This window comes from Nerophis lumbriciformis, linkage group LG11 (genome assembly GCF_033978685.3).
Source record: "Nerophis lumbriciformis linkage group LG11, RoL_Nlum_v2.1, whole genome shotgun sequence".
NCBI classification, from domain to species: Eukaryota; Metazoa; Chordata; class Actinopteri; order Syngnathiformes; family Syngnathidae; genus Nerophis; species Nerophis lumbriciformis.
The window spans coordinates 37859936-37885993 of record NC_084558.2 but is presented as its reverse complement, the minus strand read 5'-3'; the positions used below and the strand labels follow the sequence as shown (position 1 = coordinate 37885993).

At 39.9% G+C, this 26058-nt stretch overlaps 1 protein-coding gene across 1 annotated transcript; it reads left to right on the top strand.

Moving 5' to 3' along the window:
- The first annotated feature begins 13156 nt into the window (after positions 1-13156).
- On the top strand, positions 13157-25163 carry LOC133610034 (ras-related protein Rab-5C-like). Its single transcript, XM_072914031.1, has 6 exons — positions 13157-13337; positions 15891-16162; positions 16606-16757; positions 19430-19552; positions 19617-19710; positions 23962-25163. The coding sequence occupies exons 2-6, from the start codon at positions 15991-15993 to the stop codon at positions 24093-24095; spliced, it is 675 nt and encodes a 224-aa protein (XP_072770132.1). The 5' UTR covers positions 13157-13337; positions 15891-15990; the 3' UTR covers positions 24096-25163.
- Positions 25164-26058: the final 895 nt, after the last annotated feature.

Here is a 26058-nt window from a genome sequence, read left to right as displayed (position 1 = left end):
ATATATTGTGTTTTATTAAAATCAGAAGTTCGCACAACTAAAAGGGCATACAGATTATTGTAAAGAAAAAAAAATGTCAATGGTTTGGTCCGTTAATGTTAAAAAGATTAGATCTGGTGAAATTTAAAAATATATTACCGGTAATTACATTTTTATTAGACTTTTATGACAGGGACCATTTTGGGACCCAAGGATAGAAAAAGTGTTATTTTATTAAAAAAAATATAAATTCTCATTTGATCTAAAACTACAGTCAGGGTAAATGTTGGCCTCAATTATGATTACAGTTACATCATCACAACTGGTCTACTGTGCACCTATTGTTTTGAAAATATTGTGTTTTATTGAAATCAGGAGTTCTTTTGAATAAAAGAGCACACAAACATTTTTCTTTGATATCTACGGTTAAGCTGGGTATTATTAAAAAGATTGAATGTAGTGGAATTAAAAAAATATAGGTAAAACATTTGTATTAGAATTGTATTCTTTTTTTGGAAGGGTTGTTTTGTTATCAAAGGATAAAAAGTATAAGGTATATATATATATATATATACATATATATATATATGTAAATTGATTTTTTTATGATTTAAAAAGGCATGACAATCTAAATAATTTGTATTATTTAGATTGTCATACAAAAATACAGAATTTGCAATTGTAAAACATCTTGCAGAATACATTTGTAATTTTACAGTAAAATGTTAACATTTTATGAAAACAATGTAATATTTTGAGGTGAAAATCATAAGTTTATATATGAATATATGAAGATTATTTAAAATAATTTTACTGCAAAAAGTCAGTTTTGCAGTATAAAGTTGCAATTTTCTAAATGATAAAATTTTAATTCATGATAAAATGAGTGACCTATAGCTTTAAGAACCTGGTCACAAACATTCCACATTGCACCTTATTTTGGGTCCTTATATGACAATAAAGTTTAAGTTAAAGGTCTGTATTTATGTGCTGAAATTTAAAAGATATACATTTATATTTTTAATTTTTAGTAAAGATTTATAAGAGTGGTCGTTTTGGGACCTAAGGGTAATAAATGTGACATGATTTCCAAAGGTCCTTAAGAGTTATTAATGAGTGAAAAAACTCTTGTATGTCCAGGTGAAGCCTTGAGGTGTAACTGTGGAGGTCGGCGTCATTGTCCAGGAAACGTGGAGACCTGCTCTGGTCAAGCCAACGCCTGCGCCAGTGTTATTTTTCATGTTCCCTGTCAGTATTTTTTATTTGAGTCATCTTCTCCAGATCATGCTGCGTATTTTACATCATTTGCTATTTTTTACAGCTCCCAGTTACTCTAAGGGCTGCATGAAAATGAACGACTGCCAGATAATGAATCAACCTGGCATCACCACGGCCGCCTGCTGCTCCTCTGACCTGTGCAACTGACCAATTAACATCGGCCGTCATACGCACCTGAAATCTACACACCAATAAATGTTTGATTGGTCATGATGTATTTGTTTCACACATGTTTAACAAGTTACATTTAAGAACATTACATTTGCACAGACCAACAATTCAACACAATCAATGTTGTGTTTTCTGCACCCTTTGCAGTAGTTAGACACCAAAAGCAAAGCTAATCATAAAAGAACAAATGGACTGGAGTATGTGGCGTCACATAGTGGTTTGATTGATTGAGACTTTTATTAGTAGGTTGCACAGTGAAATACATATTCCGTACAATTGACCACTAAATGGTAACACCCAAATAAGTTTTTCAACTTGTTTAAGTCGGGGTCCACTTAAATTGATTCATGATACAGATATATACTATCATCATAATACAGTCATCACACAAGTTCATCACATTGAATTATTTACATTATTTACAATCCGGGGTGTGGAGGAGGGCGGGGTTAGGTTTGGTTGTTATCATCAGTCATCAACAATTGAGAACAGAGAAATGGATTTTGGAACAGTGTAGGTCTGACTTGGTAGGATATGGACAGCAAGTAGTGGGCAGAGAGAGAGAGAGAGATCAAAAGGCATACGAAAAAGTATCTGCATTTGATTGTTTACATTTGATTATTAACAATCCGGGTAGGCTGTTAGTTTAGGGTTGTAGCTGCCGAGAGGTGTACTTTTAGTGCGGTTTTGAAGGAGGATAGAGATGCACTTTCTTTTATACCTGTTGGGAGCGCATTCCACATTGATGTGGCATAGAAAGAGAATGAGTTAAGACCTTTGTTAGATCGGAATCTGGGTTTAACGTGGTTAGTGGAGCTCCCCCTGGTGTTGTGGTTATGGCGGTCATTTACGTTAAGGAAGTAGTTTGACATGTACTTCGGTATCAGGGAGGTGTAGTGGATTTTATAGACTAGGCTCAGTGCAAGTTGTTTTACTCTGTCCTCCACCCTGAGCCAGCCCACTTTGGAGAAGTGGGTAGGAGTGAGGTGTGATCTGGGGTGGAGGTCTAGAAGTAATCTGACTAGCTTGTTCTGGGATGTTTAGAGTCTAGCTTTGAGGGTTTTGGAGGTGCTAGGGTACCAGGAGGTGCATGCGTAATCGAAAAAGGGTTGAACGAGAGTTCCCGCCAGAATCCTCAAGGTGCTTTTGTTGACCAGAGAGGAGATTCTATAGAGCAATCTCGTTCGTTGGTTGACCTTTTGATTACCTTGATTGCCATTTTATCACAGGAAAGATTAGCCTCTAGAATGGAACCTAGGTAGGTGACCTCATCTTTCCTGGTGATAACAATGTCACCCACTTTTATAGTGAAGTCATTGACTTTCTTAAGGTTGATGTGGGACCCAAATAGGATGGATTCCGTTTTACCCAAGTGTATGGATAGCTTGTTGTCAGCGAGCCAGGTGCATGTTCTACAGAGTTCAGCACTGAGGATTTTCTCCACCTGTGACTTGTCCTTGTCTGATACCAGCAGGGCCGAGTCATCCGCAAACAAGAACAATTCACAGTCGCATGCCGATGACAAGTCGTTTATGTATATTAGGAACAGTAAAGGCCCCAATACACTGCCTTGGGGGACTCCACAGCTCACTGAGAGGGGGGGGGGACACGGTGCCGTTCACCTCTACCACCTGCTCCCTCCCCTCCAAGTAAGATTGCATCCAGCTTGATGAGGTTTTGTTAAATCCGATTGCTCTGAGCTTATCCAACAGTATCGCGTGGTCAACGGTGTCAAAGGCCTTCTGAAGGTCCAGCATGACCATACTGCAGTATTTGCCCGCGTCCACCTCATGTTTGATGTGGTCGGTCAGATAGAGAAGGCATGTGTCAGTGGAGTGGTTAGTTCTGAAGCCGGATTGGAATTTGTACATGAGTTTATTAGTGGCAAGGTAACTATCGACCTGTTCATAAACTATTTTCTCCATTACTTTCGAAATGGAACTGAGAATAGAAACAGGTCGGTAGTTGCCGGGTTCCAATTTGCTTCCTTTTTTAAAGAGGGGAGTTACTCTTGCTATCTTGAAATTTTTTGGTACTTGGCCTTGTGAAATTGAGAGGTTTATTATGTGCGTGATGATCGGGGCAATGATGGAGGAAGAGTCCCTGAGGAATCTGGAGGGGATATTGTCAAGGCCGGGGGCCTTGTTTGGGTGGAGCGCGCTCAATTTTTTAAACCCCTCATCAGCTGTGACCATTTCTAATTTGAAATCAATGTTGGATACTCCTAGCTTTCTGTAGAAGGCTTTAATGTGTTCTACACCAAAGCGACCAGAGTGGTGGGACAGCTTGTTGACAAGAGTTGCTTGCTACCTCCATTTTGTCTGTAATGAGGGAGTCACCCTCCTTGATGCTGATGTTGGTGAGTCTGGTTTTATGTTTCTGGCTGCAACCAGGAAGCTGGTTGTTGAGAATTTTCCAGAGCTCACGTGGCTTATTTGTGTTTTCCTCTATTTTGCTGTTAATGTAATTTTTTTAAAGGATTTAGTCAGGTTGGTTGACTTATTTCTTAATTTATTGCATTGCTTTTTGAGTATCATTATGACAAGATTTTATTTTATTTTTTCAAAGAGCTGGGTTTTATTTTTTTAAATTTTGACAGTGAATGCTGTCCTATCTATTATACGGCATACTTGGTCCCCTATATGCACTTACTTTTCCAGAATATTATCTCGGTTTTATGATATACTTCACGCAGACATAATACATTTTATATATTTAAAAATATATATTTGTAAGCTGCTTTAATTAGTATCTAAATTTAATTAAATGAACAGCTGAGTTTTTCATTGACGGTGAGTGTGTGGGACACAAAAGAAATCTTGAATTAGTGCTCCTGGGTCAAAAAACATTGGTATTAACTAGGGATGTCCGATAATGGCTTTTTGCCGATATCCGATACTCCTATGTCCAACTCTTTAATTACCGATACTGATATCAACCGATACCGATCTACACAGTCGTGGAATTAACACATTATTTTGCCTAATTTGGACAACCAGGTATGGTGAAGATAAGGTCCTTTTTAAATTAATAAAATAGAATAAGATAAATAAATTAAAAACATTTTCCTTAATAAAAAAAGAAAGTAACAATAAAAAAACAGTTACATAGAAACTAGTAATTACAGAAAATGAGTCAAATTAACTGTTAAAGGTTAGTACTATTAGTGGACCAGTAGCACGCACAATAATGTGTGCTTACGGACTGTATCCTTTGCAGACTGTAGTGATATATATTGATGTATAATGTAGGAACCAGAATATTAATAACAGAAGGAAACAACTCTTTTGTGTGAATGAGTGTAAATGGGGGAGGGAGGTTTTTTGGGTTGGTGTACTAATTGTAAGTGTATCTGTTAGAATAATTGTTTGTAAGTTATCACAAAAGAAACATTATATTGCATTATGTTCCTGTTGAGAAGATGAAGGCTGTATTTTGAGGCCTAACAAGAGGAGGAAGGCTCGTGAAGCGCCACTGTGATTTCAGCACGGACAGATGGCAGGATGTGCTCAACTCCCGGACGAACTCTCTTTGAAGTGTTAAACGAACTCTCTTTGAAGTAATTCACAAACTCTCTTCCAACTATTTGGTCAACGCTGTTTACGACCCGCTGCCCCCTTGAAGTCACTGTGGTCGGGAGACGGGAGGGGTTGTCCATTGTCCTCCAACACCTGCCCCAGCTGGATCCAGGAAGAGCTCAAGGCCGAGAGATCCTCTTCTTGGACTTCAAAGCGACCGAAAACAATGACTGTTTTACATACCTCCCAATTCCTGCTGTGACATATGTTGGTGCGTGAACATGGAACATCTGAATTAAAAGAGGAGACGAAGACCTTCTTCGTCAGAGCGTGCTAAGACACTGTAAGAGGTTACAGGTTGAAGCCGTCTCTCCTCAATTGAGTCCAAATTGAATTCTGTCTCTGTTTGATTCCTTGCCTTTTGTCTTGTGTAACAGATGTCCTGTGTTTGAACGTGACATCAAATTGGTCCTTCGAGCCGGATTCCAACACGTCTGACGATTCCAGCATGAGTGAGTGAAACCAGAGGACCATGGCAACCAAATCCTGATTGAGGAACTGCTTTTTCTTCATTTCGGGCTGGAATTGAAAGACTGATGGAAAATCCGAGGACAACAGGAAGGAAGGCAGAGAGCAGTGAGTACGTTTTAAATTGACGAAGAAAGAAACGACTAAGAGAAAGCGTGTGACGAGGGTTACGACGCATAAACAAACCCTGTAAATCCTAGGCTCTAACAGGTAAAAATGGCCAAAATCACTGCAGGACGTCGGTGTCCGCGAAAACTGAAATACCCGAAATAAAATAAAATTCTAAAACTGAAGAGGCCAATATACTGCAGGTAAACGGAACCGCGAAAACTGGAATCCGTAACATCCGTAAACAAATATACTAGGGGGAGGCGGAGCCCACAATAATTATTTGAAATATCCGTAAGCCATTATCCTGGGGACGTCGGAGTCCAACAGACCTAAAATGGTCTATTCAGAATAAAAAACTGAATTTTGTCCGTAAAAAACAATAACCTGGAGGGCGACGGAGTCCACATGTAATATACATTGAAATTTCCGTAGATCAATATACTGAAAGGTGTGAATGTGAGAGTGTGTGGGAGTAATCGCCATTAGGCTATCACTCCATATGAAAGTTGTGAGAAGTAAATAGTGGGTTATTGTGGATGCTCTAGGCAAGACACCTCCACTGGGGAACCATCTCCAGTAGAAGCGACGTGTACCACAATAATAAATTAAACCACTATCTTACAACAAAAACAAAAGTAATCCTTATAAGTTTCGGCTCTGTAGGGGGCGACGGATTACTCCAAATTCTCAAAATGGAAAGAGGGACACAAGGAAACGCAGATCTATTATGGTCTATTACAATCTATTTAAACCAAAATAGAAGACAACAACCACAACGTCAGCGGTTACATGTTGGCGTTGTAGCAGAGAAGGGCATTTTGCAAGAAACTGTCCTGAAAAAAAAAAATAATAATAATAATTAACAATCAAAGTAACTCAGCATGACTGTTAAAAGACGACACCAATTAGTCATGTTGTCAGCGTATGCCATTGGTGGTAAGATCGCTGCAAATGTGTTTGTTTGTTTGTTAGTGTGTGTTTAAGTGTGTACCTTTCCAGGTACAAATTGTGTAAAAACCCCGGAGGTTCAAATAAAAATAAAAATAGGTTAAAGGAAAAAGCAAATAGGAGAATAATCTCAAAGTGCTAACGTGAGAGAAAAGTAAAAATAAATGAAGAAATGGGGAAAAATCAATAAGAATTAATGCAAAATGAAATAAACTAATGCGAAAGAGAGATAATGGGGGTATTGAAATAAGAGATGAAGAAAAGGTAGACTGAAGATATACATGTATGTTTGGATATATAAAGAGCGCTTTTATATATACAAATATATATATGTATAATTAAATAATGGAACAAATAAAAACCTAGATTAGTAACTATAATAAGAGTTGAGAGGTATAGTATGATAAAATGATAAAGTGGGTTACATGTTTATTAGCTGAGGGAAGAAAAAAAAAAAAAAAGGAGAGAAGCTCAAGTGTTGCTGACCTTTGCCCTTAAGAGTGTACTCACGCACTTACACACCACCGTGTGTGTGTGTGTGTGTGTGTGTGTGTGTGTGTGTGTGTGTGTGTGTGTGTGTGTGTGTGTGTGTGTGGCGCAGTGGGGGAGGTGTGAAAGTGAATTTATTACATGTAAATTTAAAGTAGGTTTAACTTTGAAGTGTAGTATAACATTCTTAAGTTAGATTATGTTTTAGACATTTGCAACACCATACATCTGAGTGTTGAGCTAAGATAAGATAAGGACATAACATAAAATAAATAAGGAGGTATGGCAATCAGGAAAACTATCAGCTAGCGATAGACAACTGTTTGTTTTAAATATTGTTGAATAATAATTGCAAATAAAAAATATAAACAATGGGAGGAATGTAAATTCAGAGTTTAAAAGTATAGATTAAGTTGCATATAGACAGTTAAGTGAGTTTAAAACATTACTTAAAAAATGCATAAAGTAATATGTATAACATTTGAATTAGGAGGAAAAATAACATTAGCGTTATTAATTAATTTACATAGTGAAAGACACAAAATAAGCAAAATAAAAGTACAATTATGCAAAAGAGAAGTAAAGAATCTAGGACGTTCTCTAAACAAAAATGGACGCACTATTGTGGAAAATAGAAAAACTAAGTACGACAAGTACAAAAACCACAAACAAAGAAGCAAATGATGTAATTTTTAGGATTAACTAATTATTGTAGAAGTTGAATACCAAATTATGCTGAAATAGTAGCTCCTTTAAGTAAATTAATGAAAAAATGTAATCATCTGTAGAGTGGAATTCAGAAGCTAAAGCAGCATTCTGTGAAATAAAAATAGAACAGAATGTGCGGTTGTTACAGTAACGAAAATTTCGAAAGCTATCAAATGACCATCAAATTGCTCAATGTAAGCGGCAGAACTAGAAGCACTAATAGAAGCATGTAAAGTAATGAAAGATCAAAAGGTCACAATATATATAAAGATAGCCAAAATATAGGAATGATAAAGTCAACAGGAAAATCTGTAACACATTGGAGAACTGATAAAAAAAATAAAAAATAAAATAAAATAAAAAAGAGAGAAAAAAGAATTAATAGAAGCAGTACAGCTACCAGCTAAAATAGCAATATGCAAATGTGCGACACACACCAAAGGAACAGACACAGTATCAATAGGAAATGTGTTTGCTGACAAAACAGCAAAACAAGCAACAGAAAAGGAAATACATATTTCAAACTACAAACTAGCGCATGATATACTGAAAGATATGCAACAACAAAGTACTCCAAAAGAGAAAGATAAATGAATACACATTTGATTTTGATAATGAAGTGCATCCAAAGACTCATACATTTAAGCATATCAAGGATTCTTCCAATATTATACTGAGGAACAACTTGATGACATAGGCATAGAAAATACATTTTCTTTGATTCATTTTAATTGTAGAAGTCTACCAAAACACTTTTCTAAAATCAAAAATGTTTTGGAGTCGCTTAAAGGTAGATTTAAGGTAATTGCTTTATCTGAAACATGGATAAAGAAAGGCAAGGAGGTTGATCTGAAATTAAAGGACTATGATCTGTATGTCACTAGCAGAGACAATAGGACTGGAGGAGGGGTGGCCCTCTATGTATATAATGAACTAAATGCAGACCAGTTAAATGTATGATAATGGCCATACATGTGTTAATGGGGTGTGTAGCTGTTGAGATAGAATTAGAACAAAACAGAAACATTGTTGTTACATGTGTATATAGAAAACCAGGATCAAAAGTGGAAATCTTTATGGATAAATTAGAGGAAATGATTAATGGTCTAAATAAAAATAGGACTATCGTAATTTGTGGAGATTATAACATTGATCTTCTAAAGGTAGATTCACATAAACAAACATCAGATTTTGTAGAGATATTATATGAAAAAGGGCTGTACCCATTAATTACAAAGCCTAGTAGAATAACCACAACTAGTGCAACCTTAATAGACAAAATCTTTACAAATGTTTTAGGGATTCACATCACTACTGGGTTAGTGATAAATGACATAAGTGATCATCTGCCTATATTTGCAATATTTGACTATCAATTCCCTAAAAGAGCATATCATAAAATACTTAAGAGGAAAAGAAGTGTCAATCATATTAACAACTTCAGGTATGACCTATTAAAACAAGAGTGGGAAGAGGTGTATACAGACGATATAAACACGGTCTATGATTCTTTTCGTAAACATTATATTACTCTGTATAACAAGCATTGTCCTGAGGTTCCATGCAGATCTAAACAAAGGCAAAATAATGCACCTTGGATGATAAACAGTTTGAAAAATGCATGTAAAAAGAAAAATAGACTTTGTAAGGCGTTTATCAAATCAAGAACAGAGAATGCTGAAAAACGCTGTAAGAACTACAAAAACAAGTTGACCAATATATTGAGACAAGCAATGAAAGGAATACAAAGAAATTATGAGGATGATGTTGAACAAAAAATACATCTATGTATGTCCAGACAATAAACCAATCTTACAAAGAAAAATCGGTATAAGTGAGCAGCAATATTGAGCCAAGGTTGAACTCATGGCTCAACAGGAGGGATATGAATGCCCTTATACAGAAGTACTATACTTCCTATAGTTTAATTCTTATAAAAAAAAATTGTATAAAACATCTATGCAATTAACTAAATAAGAGTGAAGGAAAACATTATTGTCTGGTCATAGTAGATGCATTTTCAAAGTAGTTAGAAATATTTCCTAAAGGAAAAGCAGATGTGCTGACAGTAGCAAAAGCATTATGCAAATATTTAGTAAAAATGTACATTAACATTACAAGTACAACAGGACTAACACCATTTGAAAGATAGTGGAAAGACCAACCTGGGTACACTTAGTACATTGTAAAAAGGTCATTTCTGTTGAATCATCCAATAAGGAAAGGGAAGCAAAGTCTGGTAATAGTGTGGACGCACACGATGACTAGAGTTTGAGCCAAACCACTGACCTTGGTAGAGGAGTGAATCAGCAGAAATGACACCCCAATGGCTCAGACGGTCCATAACATATGGGTTAACGATATTGGTACTGGTCGGCCCTGCCCCCTAATATGGTTCACTTGGGAATCTGAGGAAAATGTAGAACTCAGGAAACAAAATGATACTGCACCCATAGTAAACCCAAACCACTGGCAGAATCAAGAAGTAAAATACACTCACAGGGGAGGTCGTATTAGAAGACGGGCAATGGGAGGATTCGGAGTAACCCCATTAGTGGGAAAAAAAAAATGCCAGAAAACCCATGCCAGAAAAACAGTAATGGGAAAAAGTATTTGGGATTGTATTTAAAAAGGTCATATAATGGAAAAAAAGTATTTGGAATTGTATTTGTGTTATCAAAGGGACATGTTAACTAGCACACTACAAATTCCACTGTGACAAAGTTGTAAGCATACCATTTGATGGTGTGTCAAAGTTTGTTAATAATTGGTTCCTGTTTTGGTAATTAATTTGTTCCTTATGGCGGAGCAAGTGGGAAAGGCTACAAACACTGATTGTGTTGTATGTATAAGCCCAGACAATTACTCAAGATGAGTCAAAAAAAAAGTTGAATTGAAGTAATGAGCAAAACAAAATTGACCCTGTAGCTAAAGAGACAAAACAGAAACCAATATTTGATAAATATGTGAAAAAAGCTAATTATACCTGCATTAACATGCAAGACTCTGTACAACAGTTAGGAAACGTATCATCAGATAACTGCATACACATAGTAAAAGTATCAATATTTGTACAAGAATTGTTAACACGCCTGAACAGTTTGATATCTGAACATTGGAAAATAATTAGACATGATGTAAACTGGCAAAGTGTTGTAGATCCAACTTATATTGATGGGTGTCCAAGAGGTGTATCTGACGACTATAAATTGGTAAATCAAGTTGCAGCTGAATTTGAATCATCCGTCTACTGGTGGTGTACGATTAACAAGAATGTTGACAGAATAAACTATGTCCACTACAACGTACAGAGATTGGGAAATTGGACACAGGCCGGACTTGAAGCAGTCGCTGATCAACGCCGCCACCTTCCTTATGGCCTTTCAAAACCGTATGGCGCTAGACATGTTGTTAGCGGAAAGAGGGGGTGTGTGCGCAATATTTGGTGAACAGTGTTGCACGTTCATACCAAACAACACCGACGCAGAAGGTAACCTGACCAAAGCACTGGAAGGCCTTCGCACCCTCAACGGTAAAATGAAAGAGCACTCAGGCATAGATACATCTATGTGGGATGGGTGGATGGACGGTTTCGGCAAATACAAGTCTTTGGTATCATCAATTCTAGTATCTATGGCCGTGTTTGTAGCAATACTGACGTTGTGTGGATGTTGTTGTATTCCCTGTCTGCGTTCTCTGCTTAACCGTCTGATTACCACAGCGATTAGCCCAGCAGATGATAAAGCTGTTCAGATGCACCTCCTGGCGGACGATAAGGAAGATGAATCTGATGATGGGGATACCTACCTGGATGGTGTTCCTGATCTGTTTCCAGACCCGAGTAACGATGAGAAAAATTGATGTTGAACTCTGAGTGTAAACATAACTTTGTCGTAAGGAAATTAACCATTAACTGAAAATTGCAAGAAGAAGTTATTAGGGATAAGGAGATTATGGGCACGTTTTTGCGATAAACAGGGGGGAATTGTTAGAATAATTGTTTGTAAGTTATCACAAAAGAAACATTATATTGCATTATGTTCCTGATGAGAAGATGAAGGCTGTATTTCGAGGCCTAACAAGAGGAGGAAGGCTCGTGAAGCGCCACTGTGATTTCAGCACGGACAGATGGCAGGATGTGCTCAACTCCCGGACGAACTCTCTTTGAAGTGTTAAACGAACTCTCTTTGAAGTAATTCACAAACTCTCTTCCAACTATTTGGTCAACGCTGTTTACGACCCGCTGCCCCCTTGAAGTCACTGTGGTCGGGAGACGGGAGGGGTTGTCCATTGTCCTCCAACACCTGCCCCAGCTGGATCCAGGAAGAGCCCAAGGCCGAGAGATCCTCTTCTTGGATTTCAAAGCGACCGAAAACAATGACTGTTTTACATACCTCCCAATTCCTGCTGTGACATATGTTGGTGCGTGAACATGGAACATCTGAATTAAAAGAGGAGACGAAGACCTTCTTCGTCAGAGCGTGCTAAGACACTGTAAGAGGCTACAGGTTGAAGCCGTCCCTCCTCAATTGAGTCCAAATTGAATTATGTCTCTGTTTGATTCCTTGCCTTTTGTCTTGTGTAACAGATGTCCTGTGTTTGAACGTGACAGTATCATGTGTTTTTTATGTTGATTTAATAAAAAAAAATAAAAAAAACATACCGATAATAAAAAACTGATACCGATAATTTCCGTTATTACATTTTAAAGCATCTCTAGTATTAACATGTGACAGTAGGCAACCTCCTGATGAATTTTTAAAAATGTTTTGTATTGCTTATGGTGGTATTAAGAGGGGGGGAAGTTGTAAATATAAAAAATGTCTTTATTAAGAACACATTTGAAATAGTATTAAGATAATTAAGATAATACTCATAGTATTAAGATTAAAAAAAATAAAACTTAGCTTTTTTTGACAATTTGTTCTTTTGCGTCTATAATATGCAGCATACTTATACACCATACACATTGTTTTCTTTATTTTTAAAATACTTCATTAAAGCAGATCTAATACATTTTGTATACACTTTATCTGTCTGTTGTAAATGGAACAATTAACGCTTCTATTTAATTAACAGGAAAAAAAAACTCAGGCAGTTTCCCAAGTGTGTGTGGTCTACAAACGCAAATAACCACAGTGGTGTAATTAGTGCACTGTCAAAAAACTTTGGCTGCAGACTACCGCCTGGTGAGGTTTATCTAAATATCCACAGTAGTATTAACAGACAAAAGCAATTTACAATATGTTTATTATTTTTTGAAGGTAAAAACGTTTTGAAAAGGCTTCCAATTACATAGTTGGTGTAGCCCACCTGTTTGAACAGTTAAATATGCCCTAATTTGTTTAGAAATGGAAATTAGCAATCATTATCTGGCATAAATAAATCCAATTGCAATGACAAAACTGACCAGATGTGGCAGCAGTGAGCGCAGTGTATGGAGTCCTAATTAAAAGACAGCTGTAGAAGAAAAAGACGCCAAACAAGGCGAAAGTGTTAACCAAGTCTATGGTTTTATCTGTTAGTTGAGAAAATCGCTCTAAAGTGTTTTGTTTTACAATTAAAAGTGACACTAGTTACTCACTTTTAACCGGGCTTTTGTTAAAGGTAAGAATTTTTATATGTATGTAAATTGTGATTTACCTGAATATTTTCTTGCCAAGATAGGTCTGTTTAATAGTGTCAGCTAGCTTTAGCCTCGCTGCTAACTCAGTGTTATTTTTACATCTTCTGAGTAATATTGATGGAACAAACGTTAGACATTATTATTTTCCGAATAATGTAAATGGTCAAATAATAATAAATTATAGCCTAATAGTAAATAATATTTGCCACTATGTGTGTTTAATTCGTCACGCATCATCAGGTTTTTTTTTTGCCTGAATAGTTAGTTGGTACACTGTGTACAAAGTACAATTAATAATCTTGTGTATTTATAGGAGTAAGAAAAAGCAGATCTTATTTAATCTATAGTTTGACAGGAATAGTCTCTAACGAAAAATATATTATAAATAAAGACTTCCCGGGTTTCAAAAAAATGAATTAATTCAGCATAACTTGTACAGCAGTGGTCCCCAACCACCGGGCCGCGGCCCGGTACCGGTCCCGTGGATCAATTGGTAAGGGGCCGCACAAGAAATTAAAATTAAAATTAAAAAAATATATATATTATTATTATTATTATTATTTATTTTATTATTATTTTTATTAAATCAACATAAAAAACACAAGATACACTTACAATTAGTGCACCAACCCAAAAAACCTCCCTCCCCCATTTACGCTCATTCACACTCATTCGCACAAAAGGGTTGTTTCTTTCTGTTATTAATATTTCTGCTTCCTACATTATATATCAATACAGTCTGCAGGGTGTGGGGAAAAATCGATTTGAATTCGAGTCACGATTCTCACGTTGTGCGATTCAGAATCGATTCTCATTTTTCCCATCCATCCATTTTCTACCGCTTATTCCCTTTGGGGTCGCGGGGGGCGCTGGAGCCTATCTCAGCTACAATCGGGCGGAAGGCGGGGTACACCCTGGACAAGTCGCCACCTTATCGCAGGGCCAACACAGATAGACAGACAACATTCACACTCACATTCACACACTAGGGCCAATTTAGTGTTGCTAATCAACCTATCCCCAGGTGCATGTCTTTGGAAGTGGGAGGAAGCCGGAGTACCCGGAGGGAACCCACGCAGTCACAGGGAGAACATGCAAACTCCACACAGAAAGATCCCGAGCCCGGGATTGAACCCAAGACTACTCAGGACCTTCGTATTGTGAGGCAGATGCACTAACCCCTCTTACACCGTGCTGCCCGATTCTCATTTAAAAAAAAAAAAAATTTATTTTAAAAACATATTGATTTTTTCTTTATTAATCAATCCAACAAAACAATACACAGAAATACCATAACAATGCAATCCAATTCCAAAACCAAACCCGACCCAGCAAAACTCAGAACTGCAATAAATAGAGCAATTGAGAGGAGACGCAAACACGATACAGAACAAACCAAAAGTAGTGAAACAAAAATGAATATTATCAACAACAGTATCAATATTAGTTACAATTTCAACATAGCATTGATTAAAAATCCCTCATTGACATTATCATTAGACATTAATAAAAATAAAAATAAAAGCATAGTGTCACAGTGGCTTACACTTGCATCGCATCTCATAAGCTTGACAACACACTGTGTCCAATATTTTCACAAAGATAAAATCCATCCATCCATCCATTTTCTACCGCTTATTCCCTTTGGGGTCGCGGGGGGCGCTGGAGCCTATCTCAGCTACAATCGGGCGGAAGGCGGGGTACACCCTGGACAAGTCGCCACCTCATCGCAGGGCCAACACAGATAGACAGACAACATTCACACTCACATCCACACACTAGGGCCAATTTAGTGTTGCCAATCAACTTATCCCCAGGTGCATGTCTTTGGAAGTGGGAGGAAGCCGGAGTACCCGGAGGGAACCCACGCAGTCACGGGGAGAACATGCAAACTCCACACAGAAAGATCCCGAGCCCGGGATTGAACCCAAGACTACTCAGGACCTTCGTATTGTGAGGCAGATGCACTAACCCCTCTGCCACCGTGAAGCCCCCAAAGATAAAATAAGTCATATTTTTGGTTCATTTAATAGTTAAAATAAATTTACATTATTGCAATCAGTTGATAAAACATTGTCCTTCACAATTATAAAAGCTTTTTACAAAAATCTACTACTCTGCTTGCATGTCAGCAGACTGGGTTAGATCCTGCTGAAATCCCATGTATTGAATGAATAGAGAATCGTTTTGAATCGGGGAAAAAATCGTTTTTGAATCGAGAATCATGTTGAATTGAAAAAAACAAAACGATTTTGAATCGAATCGTGACCCCAAGAATCGATATTGAATCGAATCGGGGGACACCCAAAGATTCACAGCCCTAAGGGATACAGTCCGTAAGAAACACATGATTGTATTTTTTTATTTAAAAAAAATAAATAAATAAATAAATACTTTAGATGGGTTTTAAATTTGTTATGAGCTAATGTTGTTAATGCTGTTTAATATAATGTTAGTTATCTGGGGATATTTTTGTGACAGTTTTTGTTACACACACACTATTGGATTTATATTTACTATAACCTGTTTTGCAGCCGTTTCCGGAGTGTGATTGTCAACTTACCACCCGAGTCGCTAGTCTGGTTTCATTGCAGCCCGGGGCGGTTTCGCCCATAACAACCTCCACTTCTGTCAATGGCGAGCCGCGACGGAGGAGCAACCAGGCCCAACAGCGCTACGGCAGCAGCTAACAAAGATTTCCAGTTCAAGCTGGTGCTGCTGGGGGAGTCGGCGGTGGGCAAGTCGAGTTTGGTGCTGCGCTTTGTTAAAGGCCTGTTCCACGAATACCAGGAAAGTACCATCGGAGGTAAGGGAAGTGTTGCGTATTGTCATTTCGGTTGTTGTTTAGTGTCTAATCCTGATTAACAACTAAATTGTTTGTGCAAGAAACTTATGCGTGGTAAACTTGATGTACTGTTGTTTACAATTAACTCGTTGCTGGTATTAATGCTGACTGAGCAGTTTGCTCTTTAGCACTATTGCAACATTGGTTTTGTTGCTGCTATGTTGTGACATGTACTTGTTGATAAATTACCATTTTCTCAAAGAAAGCGGTTTTCTTTACACTTTCTCATGCACTCCAAAACATTGTTAAAGAAAAAAATTTAATTGTTAACATTTCTCCAATTATCGCCCGCTTTTAAATATGTCAAAGTTGCCTTGGCCGTCATATTGATTATAAAGTTGTGAACTAGAGGTAATAATGTCCGCATCGTGACAAACAGGATATGTACTTGGTGTCTTTCCCAGCTGCCTACCAGAATAAGACCGTCAGCTTGGATGACGTCACGGTCAAGTTTGACATCTGGGACACGGCGGGTCAAGAGCGCTACCACAGCTTGGCCCCCATGTATTACAGAGGAGCGCAGGCGGCCATCATTGTCTATGACATCACCAATGTGGTCAGTATCGTCTGCGCCCGTGATTTGGCTGTCTGCACACTCGTTGTCCAAATATGTAACATGGACTGTGGGGGACTGAAAACTAAGCACAGAATATACGTAAATAACAATGCCAGTAGCACGTAGTTTTAAGGGACACCTATACATTGTAATTCAAAAACTCAATTTGCCAAAAAAAAATAGCTTTTAGTAAGTAACATTTTAGTTTTATAATTCTAAATTGTGTTCTTTAAAATATTTTACAAATACTATAAATGTTATTAACGTAATATTTAGATTTAAGTATAAAAAATTGTTGTTGTAGCATATTGTAGGTCAAACATTATTTTATTGCACGAGTGACTTGTTTTTTTTTAAATGTTTATTTATTGTTTATGAACATGACTAAATAGTCTTAAAATCTGGTACTAAAAGCTTATTAATATTATAAAAAATCCAATTCAAATGGCATTTAAAAAAATTGCTTTAAAAAAAATTAACTTTCAATTGTCCATCCCATCCATTTTCTACCGATTGTCCCTTTTGAGGTGGCGGGGGGTGCTGGAGCCTATCTCAGCTGCATTTGGGCGGAAGGCGGGGTACACCCTTGACAAGTCGCCACCTCATCACAGGGCCAACACAGATAGACAGACAACATTCACACTCACATTCACACACTAGGGCCAATTTAGTGTTGCCAATCAACCTAACCCCAGGTGCATGTTTTTGGCGGTGGGAGGAAGCCCAGTTGTATATTTCTTAATTTGGTTCTTTAAAAATATTTTACAATTAACAGAAATGTAAATTAAAGTATAAATTGTATTTTTTTTTTTTACGTTGCATATATCTTTCATTTAAACATTGTAAAGTTTAGGTTGTTGTAGCATGTTATAGGTCAAAATGAACATACATTTGTATTGTAGTTTTTTAAAACATGTTTATTCATTGTTTATGAACATAAAAAAGTTTTAAAATCTAGTACAAAAAGGCTATTAATATTAATACATAAACTGTACAGTACAATTAAAAAAAACTTCATTTAAAAAACAAATCTGATCAAAAATATCAGTGACACTTCCACATCAGTCATTTGGTTATGGTTATAGTTTAAGGCTGGGGTATCCAAACTACGGCCTGCGGGCTAAATGCGGTCCGCCGGTATGTTTAGTTTGGCCTGCGAGATGTCACGAGTTTAATAAGTAATTTGACTTATGTAGTGCCCATCCATCCATCCATCTTCTTCCGCTTATCCGAGGTCGGGTCGCGGGGGCAGCAGCCTAAGCAGGGAAGCCCAGACTTCCCTCTCCCCAGCCACTTCGTCCAGCTCCTCCCGGTGGATCCCGAGGCGTTCCCAGGCCAGCCGGGAGACATAGTCTTCCCAACGTGTCCTGGGTCTTCCCCGTGGCCTCCTACCGGTCGGACGTGCCCGAAACACCTCCCGAGGGAGGCGTTCGGGTGGCATCCTGACCAGATGCCCGAACCACTTATGTAGTGCCTCCAGCTTAATTTTTAAATATATCCACCATCATGTGGACAACGTGAGTTATTCAGGTCAATGGTTAATGACCATGAATTGTACATTAAAATGAAACTAGCACAGTATTTATTTTTATGACCCAATCCAAACAACCTTTCCCGCTCATGGTTCAAAAAAATTGCAACAACACAAAAAGTCAACACACCTGGTCACACGTAACACAACTTGCTCACATAAATTTGTGGATATTATAAAAAATGTCCAATTATTATATATTATTCAAAATTAATAATAATAATAATAATAACTAGGATTTATATAGCGCTTTTCTAAGTACCCAAAGTCGCTTTACATGTAGAACCCATCATTCACACCTGAAAAAAAATTACACCCATTTACATCAACGACAACGCATGACGGGTAAAATGCAAAACACTTTCTCTACAATAACCAAGTTTGTCACATTTTAGCTGCTTGATATTTCTCATTGATTACAAAATGTTAAGGAGGTCGTCACAGAAATAAACAAGGTAGTAGTCGAACAATCACATACTCTTAATACAAAATTATATTAATAAATCCATAATAGTAATATAATATGTATACATCTATACTAATATATATATATATATATATATATATATATATATATACTGCGATGAGGTGGCGACTTGTCCAGGGTGTACCCCGCCTTCCGCCCGATTGTAGCTGAGATAGGCTCCAGCGCCCCCCGCGACCCCAAAGGGAATAAGCGGTAGAAAATGGATGGATGGATGGATATATATATATATATATATATATGTATATATATATATATATATATATATATATAAATACTGTATGTATATATAAATACTGTATGTATATTTTTTTTGTTTGTTTGTTTACTTTACATTCAGTCAACTTTCGGCCCAAATTTCTTTCTCCCAATCAGGCCCCAAAGTCAAAAAGTTTGGACACCCTGGTTTAAGGTTATTTTGAACATGCTATACAGATGCACACACATTTTACTCTAGTTTGATCAACTTTGGATTAATTTGTTTTAGGAGCAAAATGCAAATTAAAGAGTTAAAATCTTCTTTTTTTTTAAATACTTGCACAACCTATTTCGATTTGCAAATGCGAGTAAAATGCTCGCACTGTACAGCCCTGATGTATACAAATTATACTTATATACGAGTGGCATCAACGCAAATAAAGCTTGTTTTGTCTTTAGGAGACGTTTGCACGTGCTCAGAATTGGGTGAAGGAGCTGCAGAGACAAGCCAACTCCAAGATCGTGATGGCTTTGGCTGGCAACAAGGCAGACATGGCGGACAAGAGAGCGGTGGAGCATCAGGTATGATGTGGAAATATGTCACATGACTACATCATCATCTACCACAGACACATTTTATCCTCAGGAGGCGCAAGCATACGCTGACAAAAATGGCCTCCTCTTCATGGAGACCTCCGCCAAGACTGGCCTTTATATCGACGACCTATTTATGGCCATTGGTAAGTGCTAAATACGTTCTCCTCGAGTTTAATATTTACCCATCAAATAAATACAACATGAGCGGTTTGCCAGTGAAACAACCACAAATTTCACCTCCCAGTCCGTATTTTGGGGGGATTGTTTTGCCTGTATTGATGATTGCCAACTATTACAACAATATACGTTTTAAAAAGGAGCTCATCAGCCAAAAGGGTCAAAGGTAAGGTTTATTTTTTTACTATTATTAACCGTTGCTTTTACAACTTATTTGTGCACCACTGATGCTAAAATGTTATTAAAAGTCCTGAAATATAGTATTTTTTTTTACCCACAATAATGTATCGAAAGCTCCTCTCTGAGCTGCCACCTTAACGTGGTAGAGGAGTTTGCGTGTCCCAATGATCCTAGGAGCTATGTTGTCCGGGGGCTTCCATGCCCCCTGGTAGGGTCTCCCAAGACAAACAGGTCCTAGGTGAGGGATCAGACAAAGAGCAGCTCGAAGACTTCTATGGAAATGCAAGAACCGAGACTCAGATTTCCCTCGCCCGGACGCGGGTCACCGGGGCCCCCCTCCGGAGCCAGGCCCGGAGTTGGGGCACGATGGCGAGCGCCTGGTGGCCGGGCCTGTCCCCATGGGGCCCGGCCGGGCACAGCCCGAAGAGGCAACGTGGGTCCCCCCTCCAATGGGCTCACCACCCATAGCAGGGGCCATAGAGGTCGGGTGCAATGTGAGCTGGGCGGTAGCCGAAGGCAGGGCACTTGGCGGTCCGATCCTCGGCTACAGAAGCTAGCTCTTGGGACGTGGAACGTCACCTCGCTGGGGGGGAAGGAGCCTGAGCTAGTGCGCGAGGTAGAGAAGTTCCGGTTGGATATAGTCGGACTCACCTCGACGCACAGCAAGGGCTCTGGAACCAGTTCTCTCGAGAGGGGCTGGACTCTCTTCCACTCTGGCGTTGCCAGCAGTGAGAGGCGACGGGCTGGGGTGGCAATTCTTGTTGCCCCCCGGCTCAGAGCCTGCATGTTGGAGTTCAACCCGGTGGACGAGAGGGTAGCTTCCCTCCGCCTTCGGGTGGGGGGACGGGTCCTGACTGTTGTTTGCGCTTACGCGCCAAACAGCAGCTCAGAGTACCCACCCTTTTTGGATTCACTCGAGGAAGTACTAGAGAGTGCTCCCCCGGGTGATTCCCTCGTTCTACTGGGGGACTTCAACGCTCATATTGGCAACGACAGTGAAACCTGGAGAGGCGTGATTGGGAAGAATGGCCGCCCGGATCTGAACCCAAGTGGTGTTTTGTTATTGGACTTTTGTGCCCGTCACGGATTGTCCATAACGAACACCATGTTCAAGCATAAGGGTGTCCATATGTGCACTTGGCACCAGGACACCCTAGGCCGCAGTTCTATGATCGACTTTGTAGTTGTGTCATCGGATTTGCGGCCTCATGTTTTGGACACTCGGGTGAAGAGAGGGGCGGAGCTTTCTACCGATCACCACCTGGTGGTGAGTTGGCTGCGATGGTGGGGGAGGATGCCGGACAGACCTGGCAGGCCCAAACGCATTGTGAGGGTTTGCTGGGAACGTCTGGCAGAGTCTCCTGTCAGAGAGAGTTTCAATTCCCACCTCCGGAAGAACTTTGAACATGTCACGAGGGAGGTGCTGGACATTGAGTCCGAGTGGACCATGTTCCGCACCTCTATTGTCGAGGCGGCTGATTGGAGCTGTGGCCGCAAGGTAGTTGGTGCCTGTCGTGGCGGTAATCCTAGAACCCGTTGGTGGACACCGGCGGTGAGGGATGCCGTCAAGCTGAAGAAGGAGTCCTATCGGGTTCTTTTGACTCATGGGACTCCTGAGGCAGCGGACAGGTACCGACAGGCCAAGCGGTGTGCGGCTTCAGCGGTCGCGGAGGCAAAAACTCGGACATGGGAGGAGTTCGGGGAAGCCATGGAAAACGACTTCCGGACGGCTTCGAAGCGATTCTGGACCACCATCCACCGCCTCAGGAAGGGGAAGCAGTGCACTACCAACACCGTGTATGGTGCGGATGGTGTTCTGCTGACCTCGACTGCGGAAGTTGTGGATCGGTGGAGGGAATACTTCGAAGACCTCCTCAATCCCACCAACACGTCTTCCTATGAGGAAGCAGTGCCTGAGGAATCTGTGGTGGGCTCTCCTATTTCTGGGGCTGAGGTTGCTGAGGTAGTTAAAAAGCTCCTCGGTGGCAAGGCCCCAGGGGTGGATGAGATCCGCCCGGAGTTCCTTAAGGCTCTGGATGCTGTAGGGCTGTCTTGGTTGACAAGACTCTGCAGCATCGCGTGGACATCGGGGGCAGTACCTCTGGATTGGCAGACCGGGGTGGTGGTTCCTCTCTTTAAAAAGGGGAACCGGAGGGTGTGTTCTAACTATCGTGGGATCACACTCCTCAGCCTTCCCGGTAAGGTCTATTCAGGTGTACTGGAGAGGAGGCTACGCCGGATAGTCGAACCTCGGATTCAGGAGGAACAGTGTGGTTTTCGTCCTGGTCGTGGAACTGTGGACCAGCTCTATACTCTCGGCAGGGTCCTTGAGGGTGCATGGGAGTTTGCCCAACCAGTCTACATGTGCTTTGTGGACTTGGAGAAGGCATTCGACCGTGTCCCTCGGGAAGTCCTGTGGGGAGTGCTCAGAGAGTATGGGGTTTCGGACTGTCTGATTGTGGCGGTCCGCTCCCTGTATGATCAGTGTCAGAGCTTGGTTCGCATTGCCGGCAGTAAGTCGGACACGTTTCCGGTGAGGGTTGGACTCCGCCAAGGCTGCCCTTTGTCACCGATTCTGTTCATAACTTTTATGGACAGAATTTCTAGGCGCAGTCAAGGCGTTGAGGGGATCCGGTTTGGTGGCTGCAGGATTAGGTCTCTGCTTTTTGCAGATGATTTGGTCCTGATGGCTTCATCTGGCCAGGATCTTCAGCTCTCACTGGATCGGTTCGCAGCTGAGTGTGAAGCGACTGGGATGAGAATCAGCACCTCCAAGTCCGAGTCCATGGTTCTCGCCCGGAAAAGGGTGGAGTGCCATCTCCGGGTTGGGGAGGAGATCTTGCCCCAAGTGGAGGAGTTCAAGTACCTCGGAGTCTTGTTCACGAGTGAGGGAAGAGTGGATCGTGAGATCGACAGGCGGATCGGTGCGGCGTCTTCAGTAATGCGGACGCTGTATCGATCCGTTGTGGTGAAGAAGGAGCTGAGCCGGAAGGCAAAGCTCTCAATTTACCGGTCGATCTACGTTCCCATCCTCACCTATGGTCATGAGCTTTGGGTTATGACCGAAAGGACAAGATCACGGGTACAAGCGGCCGAAATGAGTTTCCTCCGCCGGGTGGCGGGGCTCTCCCTTAGAGATAGGGTGAGAAGCTCTGTCATCCGGGGGGAGCTCAAAGTAAAGCCGCTGCTCCTCCGCATCGAGAGGAGCCAGATGAGGTGGTTCGGGCATCTGGTCAGGATGCCACCCTAAGGAGGTGTTTAGGGCATGTCCGACCGGTAGGAGGCCACGAGGAAGACCCAGGACACGTTGGGAAGACTATGTCTCCCGGCTGGCCTGGGAACGCCTCGGGATCCCCCGGGAGGAGCTGGACGAAGTGGCTGGGGAGAGGGAAGTCTGGGCTTCCCTGCTTAGGCTGCTGCCCCCGCGACCCGACCTCGGATAAGCGGAAGAAGATGTATGGATGGATGAATGTATCGAAAGGATATTGGCTAAAATCTAGCCATTTTAGACAGGTACACGCCTTTTTGTGTGTCTGTAGATTTATTGCTAATGAGTCGTGTTTGTCCGCAAAAGTCTGTGTGTGTGTCTCCAAGAAATGCTATCCATTTTTTACACAAACTCTGCACTTGTCCAACATAATAGATGTCATTTATTACACATACAACAACATCACATTAGGGAGCAGAACAAGAGGACACAAACGTTAGAAACATTACCATGGCTATGTTAGCTACATGCCAACACTACACTTACATTTTAGAATTTTTGCTGACAAAAAACAAAACAATCAAACTTACAGCTCCCACATCTGTAGATGACTGACTGATATAGCTTTATTTTAAGATGTGTGGCAAAGCCTTTTTTCTTCATCGAGCTAGGAACGGGTCAGATGAATAAAAACATGTTTCCTTTATGACATCATGTAAACTCCGGACTTCAAAAGTGAGGGAGATGCTAGATTTTTCTTTCACTTGTTACATTTTTTTTTTTTTTTTTACATATATTCACATATCTTTGTCTGTGTTAATCACGTTAGCCAGCAAGCTACCAAAGAATGACCCTGAGGGAGGTCGCACCAGGGCTGGAGTGGATCTGCACGAGACCAATCGGAACCGCAGCAGCAAGTGTTGTAACACTCTTGTGTGCGGAAGCAACAGCGGCAGCAATTAGAAACAGCGATAAGCGTGCGAGACAATAGCTATGTGGACAACATGTCGCTAAAAGACAGAATGGTGGCAGGGCTGGACAGGCAGAGCCCATACACCCGAAAACTAGATTATATACTGCATAGTAATGTGTGTAGTATCATCCATTTTATTTTCACATTCTTGTCTAAATTTACATGAGAAACAATGGTGTTTTTTTTTTTTAAGTGCTGGCAAACAATAACAAGTAGACCCAAATTATATTAAAAACAACATGACAAAATAACTACAAGATAAGTATAATTTAAAAAATTATACCAGAAATTGTTAGTCTAAACAGGGGTGTCAAACGTACGGCCCGCAAGCCTGAACAGGTTTTATCCGGCCCGCGGGATGAGTTTGCCAAGTATAAAAATTAGCCGAAATTTTTTAATGATAGAAACTGCTGTTCTAAATGTGTCCACTAGATGTCGCAATAGCCATTCTTTGTATCTTTGTAGATGATGCTACATATGTAAAAAAATAAAATAAACCACATGTTAGAGCACCAGTCGAGAAAAATTAGCAAACTACATAAATAACATCCTGTAATTTGATTTTCATATTATTTTTTTATCTTGATAGATTGAAAATTAACACCAATGAGTTGACTGATGAACATTATCACATCATTTATTCAGAAAGTATAAATAACAACAAATAAATATAAAATACTATTAACCGCAACATGTAAGTGTAAAAACAACAACAACAACAACAATATGTGCTTGTTTTATTTTTAAACAAAGAAAACAATCTGAAGTTATCTTAATATTTGCGTTATCGTGCCGTAATTTTACCAGTCTGGCCCACTTGGGTGTAGATTTTTCTCCATGTGGCCCCCCAACTAAATTGAGTTTGACATCTCTGGTCTTAAAGAAGGTTAAGATAACAAATGTTTTTATTCATTTATGTTTTTTTTAGGAACTCCTGTGTCTAATATTGCTAATTAGTAGATGAAAATATAGTGTAATATTGACTGCTGAACTTCCATCCAACCATCCTTTTTCTACCGCTTGTCCCTTTCGTGACGCGGGGTGCTGGAGCCTATCAATGCTGAACTTGTAAATGTAATAAAGCTTATACAATATTTGTTATGATTCCTGCTCATTATTTAAGACTATTGTATTTATAAGTATGTGAATTATATGACTTTTAAGGAGCGTCATGCTTATTATGTCCATGTGAAAATCACATGGATTATCGCACAAAACATGACAATTTATAACTGAAAGCGTGAGGCCGTTGTAATAAGCATCTGTGCCCACTAGATGGCAGCATCGCACTACAACCCAATGGAGGACGTTTTATTGTTTATTTAAAAAAAAAAAATTACATTCAATTGCATGTATTTTAGGCGAACCAATGTTGAAATATTTTTTTATATTTAAACTATTTATTTTACATTTAAAAATACTTGTATTTAGTTACTCAATAATTTTTTCGTTTGGAGGAGTTTGATGTGGAAGAGTGGATGACATTATGAGCTGCAGGTCCTCTTTCGGGTCTATTTTTGACCTCGCAGATGGACAAAAGTAATGGCCAAAGTGCCCCAATACTTTTGATCCATATTCGTGAGAGTGCTTGGGGCGGTATAGCTCAGTTGGTAGACTGAGCAACTTGAGGGTTCCAGGTTCGATCCCCGCTTCCGCCATCCTAGTTACTGCCGCTGTGTCCTTGGGCAAGACACTTTACCCATCTGCTGCCAGTGCCACCCACACTGGTTTAAAAATGTAACTTAGATATTGGGTTTCACGATGTAAAGCGCTTTGAGTCACTAGAGAAAAGCGCTATATAAATATCATTCACATTCACAATTCACTTGTACAATCGGGGATCTAACATGGCTGGAAAGCAAAACATAAATTTCACTTGCATCGACAAAATCAAGTCATGTCTCCGTGGGAATTTCTCTTTCGGGAAGACAGTGCTTTGGTTGCGATGGCGCA